This window comes from Lissotriton helveticus, chromosome 6 (genome assembly GCF_964261635.1).
Source record: "Lissotriton helveticus chromosome 6, aLisHel1.1, whole genome shotgun sequence".
In the NCBI taxonomy this organism is placed as follows: domain Eukaryota; kingdom Metazoa; phylum Chordata; class Amphibia; order Caudata; family Salamandridae; genus Lissotriton; species Lissotriton helveticus.
Genome location: NC_136067.1, coordinates 1377651954 through 1377664095, shown reverse-complemented (window position 1 = coordinate 1377664095; position 12142 = coordinate 1377651954). Strand labels below are relative to the sequence as shown.

The 12142-nt window shown below is 41.1% G+C and overlaps 1 protein-coding gene across 2 annotated transcripts in view; it reads right to left on the bottom strand.

The window, feature by feature from the left end:
• The window catches only part of REV3L (REV3 like, DNA directed polymerase zeta catalytic subunit), a 954247-nt gene that overhangs the window by 245531 nt on the left and 696574 nt on the right, over positions 1-12142 (bottom strand). For both annotated transcript variants that reach the window (XM_078649145.1, XM_078649144.1), the window contains exon 20: positions 10957-11075. In XM_078649145.1, coding sequence (XP_078505271.1) covers positions 10957-11075 — 119 coding nt within the window. The remainder of the gene's footprint in view (positions 1-10956; positions 11076-12142) is intronic.

Here is a 12142-nt window from a genome sequence, read left to right as displayed (position 1 = left end):
AATGGGTGCATAGCTCTTTCCAAAATGGCTGTCCTCCGACACCTCCTCTATTAGATTGTAAATATTTCTGTACTATCCTGGTTAAGTTTATTCAAGATCTCAACGCTAATTTACTTGAATTGATCTGGGGAACTGGTAGGCGCAGCATTACCTTACCACATTTCTCCTACCCAATTACCTTGGTGGTCTCGATGTCCCTTATTTTAGGGCCAATTACTACACAGCACAATTAGAATGGTCCACCTACGGGTTTGCAGGGCATCATGGCATTATCTGCTAGTGAAGGACCTCACTCCAGTCCGATTAAAGATGGAGTACTACACACAGCACTTTTTCCACACACAAAAACCCCCTTTATCTGCTCCCCACTTCTCGAAGTGGCGCACACCTGCTTACCTAACTCTCTGAAGTTCACCAAAGTTACACCTCCCAAACAACCACTATTCCACTGTTGGTCTTTTCGACTCATCCTAGACCACTTGCCTCCAGAGATCTCAGATAGTGGAAACATGCAGGCATAACTTCTGTGGATGGCTTATTCGAAGGCTGTATACTAGCAGACTTTGCTACAGTGACAGATCGCTTTGGACTCCAGTGGCAGAGTTCATTACTTTTGGAAGGATACGTTTGGCTATACATCACAATTGACAAACTTCCCATCGGGAACCGCCAACAGATATCACATTACATACTTTTGACACAATCAGGCATAGGAGAAAATTGATAACAAGGTTGTACAAGAGACTCCGGACGGAACATCCTTATAAACCCAACAACATTCAGGGAGGGGGAGCTCCAGGTTGTATTTAACAACATTCATTTATAGGCAATGCTACAAAATCCATTCTGCATTCCACGGTTTAAATATATACAAACTTGTATCCTTCACAGAGCATACCTTAACCCTACAAAGCTGCATGCACTATTCCCAGCGGTCTCTCTTGATTGTCCCCTTTGGCAGGCAGACCAAGCCACCTGACTCACATGGTTTGGTCTTGTGAGAAACTGAATTCCTTCAGGTCTGAAATATTCTCTCACCCGGCTCATGGAGCAACCACTTCACTGCTCCCCTGTGGTCCCCCTCCTGAACAGCTACCCTAGGCCTGAAGGGGCTAAACCTATCACATGATTTATAGGCCTTGCTCCCATTTTTGCAGGCTGAGCAATCACTAGGCATTAGAAACCCATGACACCTCCAGCCCAGTCACCTTGGCATAATGACCTCCAGCACTAGGCACAGGCAGATTTGATTTGTAAGCTTGTAAAGCGCACGAATGCCCAAGGGCATCTTGGCGCTACTGTTAGATGCACTTCAGGTTACTGCAGGAATGCTGATCTAACTTAACAGGGGTACAAACATGTTTTGACTGCCTTTCTGAAGGCGAGAAGCGACGGCTACTTTTTATATTAATAGGTAGAAGGTTCCATAATTTGGATGTCCTCAGCAGGAAGCTTCTTCCTCCCCACCTAGCCTGCTTGAACTTAGGTACTTGGAGAAGTTTTGAGTGAGTGGATCTCAAACTTCTTGCTGGGACATACCATTTGAAAGGAGTTCTCAGGAAATGTGGTCCTGAGCCATGAAGTGCCTAATATAACAGACACAGGGACTTACATTTTATCCTTTTGTCCACTGGCAGCCAGTGAAGGGCCTTCAGTCTGTGGGAGACTGTTTCGGATCTAGGAATGTCTAGCACTAGCCTTGCTGCTGCGTTCTGGAGACGTTGCAGTTTAGTTATGTATTGGGTTTGAATCCCTGCATATAAAGCGTTGCCATAGTAAAATCTAGACAGGGCGAGCGCCCTGACCACTGTTTTGCGTGAATCAAGAGGGATTAACGGACATATTCTTCTGATCATTTTTAATATATACCATATGGAGGAGAACAGATTCTTGGTCTGGGCGTTAAAGGTCAGTTTGTCATCGAATATAAAATCCGTGATTTTTTACTTTACCTACTGGGATTGGGCAATCGCCCAGACTGTCAGGCCACCATTTGGGGGACCAGAAATCTGCGTTACTGTCCAGAAGCAGGACCTCTGTTTTATCGCCATTCAGATTTAAACAGTTATGCTGCATCCATTGATTCACTTGTGTCATGCAGTCCCTAAAGCGGTCTGCTGTTTCATCTATGTTGCCAGATACTGACACCACTATTTGGGCATCATCAGCGTACGAGACCGGTAAGAACCCACATTTCCTGATGATCGAGGCCAGGGGAGAAACGTAGACGTTAAAAAGAGTGGGGCTCAAGGCCGAGCCCTGAGGCACTCCACATGGTGCCCTAAAGGAATTAGAACAGAATTCTCCCAGAAGCACTGAAAAAGTTCTGTCCCTTAAAAAGGAAGACATCAGCATACAAACAAAGTCTTGGACCCCCAATTCATCCAGACGAGCCAGGAGGATCTCATAGTTCACAGTGTTGAAGGTCGCAGATAGATCTAATACGATCGGGCAGCCTTCCCTCCTGCTTCCAGAATACTCCTAAGACCCTCAGCTGCCATGACCAAAGCTGTCTCAGTTCCGTGCTGCTCCCTAAACCCGTATTGTGATTGATCCAGATGATTTCTAGATGCTATTAAACTCTTCAGTTATTTGTTAATCAACTGCTCCAACACTTTAGCTGGGAAAGGGATTCTGGGAATTGACTGGTAGCTACAGGGTTCCTTAGGGACCAGATTCGATTTTTTTTTTAAAGTGGGGTGACTGATGCTATTTTCCAGGCATCTGGGATGATCCCTGACTGGATTATCTCAGAGAACACGCCGTGTAGCTGTTCACTAAGTATCTCTGGGAACAGATGCATTATTTTAGGCGGACATGGATCAGTGAGGTTTCCGGATCTGTTGGTTTTTACTACCTGACATCTGTTCTACTGAAGGGGACGTAAAGCAGACACCCGTTATAGGGTTTGGCGTGCCTTGATCCAGGTTAGGATGGTTAAGTGAAGTCTTGGTGTCATGGTTGATCTTAAACAGAAGGCAACTCTTTGCTTAGAGAAGAGAAACTGGGACTCTGTTGGATCCCAATTGCTTAACTTTGGAATGCCTTACTTCTCACCCACAAACAGATTATAGCTAACAACGGCCTCCAGACCTGAGGAGACACTCGCCTGATCACTAACACTGCTGAACAGACACCCCCACTATAATTCACGCACAATTGGCCCTCTCCCTATCCCAAGAGCAGAGTAGCTCAGCACAGACCCCCATCCAGTATACACCTGATACCCTTATTACCCCTACACTTCCCCATATTCATAATTCACATTTCTAATCTTTCAGTTTCTATCTTTTAGCATTATTTTAGTGACTGGCCCAGAACAATAAGGAGCTGTTTTTCATATTTTACTTTTTTTTAAAGATTTTGTTCACACATATTATTGCTGTTATAACATGTCTTTTGTTGCGTTTTTTTAAAATCAATTAAAAAATTGTTGTTGTTGTTGTTTTTTTGCTCAGTGTGACCATGATGACAAAGCCTTCTGCAATACTACATTACATTACACTTACTCTCCAAAAAGGTAGGATTTCAGTTCAGAAATCCAGAGACTTAATTCATAGAATCAGAATTCAAGTTATTTTCTATTAACTACAGGCAAAAAAAGAAGAAAAAAACCCTGCAAAGAATAAAATAAAAAAGGAAGCTTATGATTCGGACTGATTACGTTCCTCTTCTTTTGTGAATCTGGTCCTTACCCTGCAAGATGTCAGTAAAGTTGCTTTTTAAAGGTTATAGCTCAACAGAGCTATAAAATATTCACTGTTGTATGTGGTAGAAGAGAAAATTATACTATACTATGCTAAAAGAATCCACATGTGCCCTACCTTTATGTGGTTTATGAAGATAATTTAAATGGACCTTGTGGATCTGCAAGAGGATTTGGTGATATGCAGGGTCCTGAATCTAATACAATCATAGGTGAAAATTAGGAACTAAAACTAAGCCTGCCCTACTATTTTCCCCTGTGTAGTGGGCACCCATAGCCTGAAGATGAGAACTATATCCTATCCCAAAATAACTGTGCGCAGCCCATCCAACGAACACCAAGCACTGCTTAAGAAATAATTCTTCATACAGTAACTATATCTTTCAACTGAGAATTTGGTTGAAATACAGGTTGGTTGCAATAAGTGTTAATTTAGGGGGCATATTTGCACAGGGAAGGTAATTTGTTTAAAAGCAATGCATTTGTCAACCAATCAATGCCTCACATGTTCCATTATGAAACATTTCCACCTTAAAGGTTGTGTACATTTCAAAGTTACTTATGCAGTGAGAATAAATAAAATGTGTATTCTAGTTTGTCATCCCTGATCTTAAAGCTTAAAATGTATGTCTTGTGTATCCTGCCTCATATCTCCAGGCTGCTAAACTTGGAGTACGGTAGATGCATCTAAAAATATAAACAAAAAAATACAAAGCCATCCCTACAATTCATTAGGGGTGCATAACCACTTGCAGCACACAACACACTGGATTTCCTGCAACCTGAAATGTCAATCATCTACATGTTATGGGGTAGTTTATCATTTTATGTGCTTTCTTTCCTAACTCTAGCGAAGTTGTGAAGTAATATAACAAATAGAGAAAAAGATTGAACAAGGCAAGCTTTTTATTTGATTAGTAAAGTTGCATATTATTGTGATTAACTATTAATTAAGTTACAGACTGCTCATGGTAGAATGCAGAGCTATTTGAAAACTGGATTAGCAAGACAAACAGATTTAAGTGTATTCTCAGCAATGATACAGGTAAATTGAGTGTAATTGATCCCCAAGCTCATGCTCTGAAACAAAGTTCTGCTTCCATATCTTTATTAGATGATCAACATATACAGAGTATCCAGCAGGCCAAAACAGTAAATTCACCCTTCAGATATTTTGTATACCCTTTTAATAATCTCTGTATTATAAGGAATACTCTCAGCCCATCTAAGGCCGTTATTTTTAGGCTTGTCCCTAAGAGGGTAGTGCGGTTCAGAGACAAAACAATATGATGCCGACAAGGCCTTGAGTTTATAAAAAAAATAGGCTTATTATTTTCGTTTAGAATTCAACCGGCATACAATGTTGTGCGTCTTGATGACCGCATCCGCCCTGAGACCTGAATATGGCAACTAATGTTACTTCGAGTAAGTGCACAGTGAACCTGACCGCTGCTAAGGGGAATGGAGCAAAGCCATAAAAGTAAGATCATAGAATAAGGAGCACCAAGGTACTTAAGATCCTGAAAAACTAGCCAGCTTACTATAAAATAATAAACTATCCATTTCAGAACATAAAACATTTAATAAAAAATACCACAGAGCTTAGCGCAGAACTTAAGCAAATCAATCCACTGTGAATAAGACAATGGAAATATTTCAGGTTTTCTATAATGGATCGTCTAAACACAAACAATGAAGGAGGCAAATAATGGCATGACAATTGCCCTCAGAAATAGATTTCAAATTAGAAACATTTTCATACCTCACAAAATGGTAAATAAAAAAAATTACATCTATTTCTTAACCAAGACTAGGCTGGTTCGATATGCGTAGGCCAGGGAAGGGAAAAACAAAAGCAGGAAGGAAAGAATACACACTAGCAGACCTGGACCACAAGAGGGGTAAATGGGCAGGGAAATGAAAGATAACAGGAGGCACAACTAGTTTTTCGAAGTGAGGGAACTGTTGACACAACATATAAGACAACACAAAAAGTTGACGAGAAGATAAGGATGCCCCCATGCGTAAGAGACAACTAGTTACAACCGCACAGAGCCCTTACCAGTTTGCAAGATTAATGTTTTTTTAATGATCTTTATTATATTTGATTTGATTTTATTACAACCGAACATGGCTGTCATGAAACAAGGCAGTTACACATACACATCATGAGATGCATTAATCAACAAGATTACTACTGTGTCTCATAAAGGAACGGCCCAAGGCAATCTGCAAGGTTGTTACTCTACGCTGTTTAACATCCTACAAGGAAACGTTGCCCACCAGTACAGCAGTCTTTCCATCACCCAAGAGTTCCACCATTCCTAGCGAGTGGGATAAACCACAGTCCATACAATATCCTCCAGTGCAAACAGTGGCAAGTCTAAAAGGGGGAGGGGGAGGGGTGGGTGGAAGTCGGCTGGGAGGATACAGTAAATATAGCATACAGGATTGCTAATCCACTATATCTTCTGCTAGTCGGTCATTGTGAAGTCTCATTTTGACAAAGTATACATTTATACATTCTCTGTCACTGCCTATTTCTCCATGTCCCTCATCTAGTGCACTGTAAAGCCTCAACATCCATTAAATGCATCTCTATCGTGTGGTCAGTAGAGACGTGAAGTGTGAAACCCTCTATCACATCTTATTTTAAGACCTGGTGGGGAAGATATCCAATAGACATGCTTGCCAAAATAACTGGATCTGAGGGTTGGTGTTCTTAGTTATTCTATTTATTATTTGTTTCCAATAGGCCTCAATCTTGCCCAAGTACAAAGGATGCTCCATGAACATTACATTACGGACATATATCAGTCTTAGTTAACTTTACCTAGAGTAAGGTGCTCGATGTGATGTATTTAGGATGCAGCATATTAAATGCATCTGACAAAATCTACTGCTACTTGGTCTTTTCAGTACTTATTAGGGCACTAGGCCATTTCTTGTCTGAGAACCCAATTCCACATCCCAACTCCCATTTGTCCTTCATCAACATTCTTCTTCCACCCATTACATCAAGATTAACGATTTGTACAAATTAGTTATTGTCCTGCTCTGGAATCATACCCTTTTCATAATTGAAAGCATTACCTGAACACCCAGAGATTGGAAACCGTCCTACTCGCATTTAAGTGCCAACAAGGGCATGGAAACATCTGACAGCTGCTGCAACACTTACTAGGAACAATGCAGATTTGTCCCTGGCGACTCTCAACCCTAATCTTTGGCCATACCACTTCAGGATCTCCAATAGATGATCTACTGTTATGATAAGGTTCTTAGATTAATAAGCATATTATCTACATAGGCGAAGACATGCTGGCACATGCATCAAGCCATGCTTTTGCGATTCCTTAATTGCGAATTTTAAGGAATCGCAAACAAGGAATCGCAAAAGCCTATGCATGTAAAAATAGCTTAAAAAATAGCGATTTCTAACTTTGAAAAATGCACTTTAGTGCATTTTTCAAAGTTTTTGCAAATTACCAAGAAGTTGAACTTCATGGTAATTTGCGCACCCTATTAGCGAAATCGCAAATTTTTTTTACTTTAATGCATTGCATTTAAGGAATCTCAATTTGCGATTCCTTAAATGCAATCGCAATTTAAGTATTTGCAATTTAGAGCTTACTTACATGGCGATTTTTGCATTTGGAATGGTGCATCCCAAATGCAAAAATACCGGTCGCAAAGGTGGCAGATTCTGAGAATCTGCCCGTTTGCGACCGGTTTTTCTTTTGATGCATTTGCCTGAATATGTATAATGATTGTGACTCCAATACTCTTTCCAGAAAGAAACGTGGGATATTCATACAAGCTGTTTGACTACCAAACAAAAAAAGTTGGAAACCTTTCCAGGGAACAACACTACAAAATGTCAGCATCGGTCTTCATTCAAGCAACTGGGCACTTCAATCACAGCCCAATCCAGTCAATACATTTTTGACCAAAGTTCATGTGTTGCAATACTTCAAAGTAGTGGTCCGACCTAACTGTAACAATGGCTTTCCGAGTAAGCAGCAAGGCCAAAACAAGCTATTCCTCTGGCTCTCTGGATTTGTGCCAGTTAACTATCTCTTAAAATGGATGTGCTGATTGGGGAAAGAGATGAACATATGCATCACAAAATGGAGGTGTCCTAAAAAGACTGTAGGAACCTGCACCATTGGCTCACAGTAAAAAAAGGACACCCTTGTCATCCTCCTGTTGCGTATTATTCTCCCTTTTGGCCAGAGGAATGCTATTCCACGATATGTGGCCAGGTAGTGGCTATTATATGCCAGTAGTAGGTAGTATGGTCAAATGTTGTGCAAGGTATAGATCAACAGCATGTAGACCTATTAAACACTAGGAATTGCATTACACAATCACATTAACCAATAAATGGTAGGCCTACAAAATTGAGAGGAAATTGCCTTTTAATGTTTACTAAAAGACATATTAAGAAATACCTCGCCCTGCCATGCTGTCTAATTTCATTACAAAGATAATGATCCTCATACTCCTCCTCTAACATTTTTTATTGTGGATTAATTAACTGCAATAACTTTTTTTTTTTAAAGAAAACCGGCAAAGATAACATAAATGGTAATTTGAGAAGTACCTCAGGATCATAATGAGCTACCTTCTCCGTATAAAAGGATTACTATGTAGGCTCTTTTAAAGTTTATTCCACTTGCAGTAAGAACATTTAAGAGCCACAAAAGTACTATGCAGAAGCCTAAGAAAGCATTAATGAACCACATTGTAACATGGAGCACAAGATTTGAGTCTGCTATTATTCCAACTCTTCGGGGATAGATTTTCAACGAAGGACGGTAATAAAGATGGCCTTGCATTTATTTTTGGCAAAATTATGGTGAGTAGAGATATCTTCTTTAGACAAAATAGTTTTTAATTGATGTAATTAAGTAGTGTATTTAGAAATTCTTCGAAAGTGAAGGCTTATTTAAAAGCATGGTCTCAGAAGTATTGTAGTTTGTCCAAATATATAAGTATATAAATCACAAAAACATTCACTTTAAGGAGTGGGGGGCAGGGGTTAAGAGTAGCATGTACACATAAGAAAACTAGACAAGGCAAGACCAAAAAAAACTTTTTAAAAAGTCTGAAAGAAATAGGAAACAGGGAGTGGACGAAAGTGTAACGGGAGGAATCACTGCCCAATGGAAAAAAATGATAGTAAGTAAGGAAATCTCCATACCAACAATAAGTGTTCTCAGCCAAAAAAATAAGGTTTACCGGACAAAGTCAAATCATTGACTTAAAGCACATGGTTGTTTTTACATTCCTTTTTTTTAAGACAATGAACCCTTGAAAAAGGAGAAATTGCAAATATCAATTTTGGAGTTCTTGTAAATATCGAAGAGGTGTAGAGAAGACAATGCATATCTTGACACCTGGAATTATGTGTGTGCGAAGAAAAACAAACCTAGTTGTACTTAGATTGGAACTTCCTACCCTAAGAGGTGCGAGTATTCACATTTTCTTCTACTGATTCGTCGGGTTCTTCCCTGTTATCCATAATTTCCTTTTGGGGCCTTTTTAGCTCTACCCATTTAAGGGCCCTTTCCATACTCTCATCTAATTCTATATTTTGCACCACCACCCAATCCATGTAATGTCAGCTGTTTGACCATGTATATTATTGTAATCAGATACATTTCCTAGAGAATATGATTCACAAATTGGTTGTGCACTTTTGATATATGTATGTATGTAAGGCATACTTGTAGAGCGCGACTGTCACCCGGCGGGTATCCTGGCGCTATGATCTTTCATGACCTGACACGAGAAAACATTACATTTGAGCCATCTATAATGTTCTTGGGAAAAGATGAGTTTTTAATCCCTTTTTGAAAGTGGAGAGGTCTCCCGTACTCCGAAGTGAAAGAGGAAGCGTTTTCCACAGCCTGGATGCTGCGTAGCCAAAGGAGCGACCACCCATCCGTATCCTCCGGATTGTAGGGACTGCCACCAGAAAGGCTGAGGCAGAACGAAGGGTTCGGATGGGGATGTACCAAGAGAACATCTCTCGTAAAGAAGACGGACCCAGATCATGAAGAGCCCGGAAAACCAGGCTCAAAGCCTTAAATTCCACACGTTGAGATATGGGCAGCCAGTGAAGCTCTTTAAGTGCCGCTGAGGAGGAGTCATAACGTCTACGAGAGAGGGACGATTTTGCGGCAAAATTCTGCACCCGCTGCAGTTTGCCCAGCAAGATGGCAGGGGCCCCCAGAAGCAGTGTGTTGCAATAATCTAATCTACTTAAGATTATGCTCCGCACTACCTCTGGTCTGGTGTTGGTTGGAAGTAAAGGGAGGATCTTCCGTAAGGTGCGCAACAGCACCATACAGGTGGATACAGTTTTATTTACAAAACTGTCAAGTTGAAGATTAGAATCCATCATCACTCCCAAATTTCGAACAGATTCAGCCGCAGATACCGTGCCTTGACAGGCTAACGGCCAGAAGTCATGCGGGAGAGGACGGGGAATACGGTCTGCTGAGCAATAAAGCACCTCAGTTTTAGAACTATTAAACTATAAGGAGTTATTGCCCAGCCATTCCGCAGTACTGACCATGCAATGATGGAAAGACTCCTGTGACACTGCATTCTTACCCTCAAAAGAGAAGATAAGTTGCGTGTCATCGGTCATTTTCTTTTATTGGACTTTAAACTCTGCATTTAAAGTTACAAGGTGTTCCTCAAACAAATGAGAAGAAATGCTACAGGTGTTCCTTGGCACTTACTGGGCTTCTGCATAGGCACAGAGTTGTTTTATGGTATTATTTGAGTTTTTTTTCACATATTTACTCGATATGAATTGTGAATTTACCCCATTAACATTTTCTTCTTTTTAGAGTATCTTTAAACGATACATTAATTAAAATACAAGTAATTTAACACCTTGACCGCGGCGCCATAGCCGCGCCCTGTGCTGGACATTCCAGAACAGGGCGCGGTCGTGACGGAACCGTTCCGTCATCAGCACAGCTCAGCCGTGACTGATGACGGAACGGTTCCGTCATCAGCATCGAAGGGGTTAAGCTAATAAAGGCACGATTAGAAGCACTTGAAAATTAATTTGGACAATTCAAGCATATATGCAAAACATGGACTATCTCAAGAGGAATTTATTCATTTTTTTCAAGTTTTTTTTTTTTTATAGAGCAGTAATAATTATGGAAGATGCATCCCAGCTTGCAGTTGAATTCAAAATAATTCTTAATAGCATTGTATTTTACCTCATTTTTCATCATGCGCCAAACATTTAGGACGATCCGCCCAACCACATTGATTTCACTCATAGTGTCGGCACCATATTCATCCTTTTCTGCAGCAAATCGGTTCTCTTTGTTATCCTCTACAGTAAAAAGAGACATAGAATACATTTCCAAGCCGTATATAAATAAAAACATATTTAGTTTAAGTTATATTTTCCCTGATACAATAAACAGAATTTTGTTTAAGGAAAAACAAGTTGGTTCATTGATAATAGTACAACCATATAACTGTAAAGTTTTGTGCTTACGGTGATCTATTTACCCCAGCTAAGTGAAGCAACAGATTAAACAGCATATCAACTGCTGTCAGCATGTGATGTCAGTAATGATGTCCCATTTGACACGGACTGAGAAGTTGTGAGCAGAGCAATCGGGAAAATCTCAACTTCATGAATTCCTTACTTTCTAGTTTTTAATAGAACAATCTTGACATTAATCTAGGTTTTCTAACTGATTTGCCTTGTGTTTTTTCTGTTTTAGCAGAGCAAGCTGTTAAAAATGGGACTGCAGCTATTTATATAATCCCCAGTCCCCACCAGGTACACCGATTAAAACTATCTGTGTAAAGTACTTGGTTCCTGGGGCATGGCCAAGATGGAGGCTGGGACGGTTGCTCTGTTCTGAGCCCTGGCAAACCACCCCAGCAGAAGGCATCCTGCAAGGCTCATGAGCCCCCCCAGCTGGCACCTGATGACACACACAGCAACTGGAGCTCCACCACTGCTAAAAGCTGGCAGACGCACTAGATGAAGTAGGGTGCTGAGGTGCTGGGGCGAGAGCAGAGGCAGGCAGCGCCATTTCAGGGTCTACACCTGGCCTTCTGAATGGACTCCTTCGCCCAAGGGACTGTGGTGGTCCAGCAGGCCGAAATGAAGGCCTTGGAACCCCCGCTCCTACCAGTCAAAACCTCCCCCTTCCAGCACCTAGCCAACACGACAAGCAGGCCTGCATCCCGCCCATCGCGGTCATGACCTAATAAGTGGGCCCAACGGTACAACGGACTAAGTACAAAGACTAGCTCCAAACAGAGAGGAGATGCAGCAGAATTAAGGCATCTGCCCCCTCCCCAAGGATTGACCACCCTCCATGCGGAGTCTCAGGATTGATACGTGTGCTACGCAGCTGGCACAGGTAGGTTCACAAATAG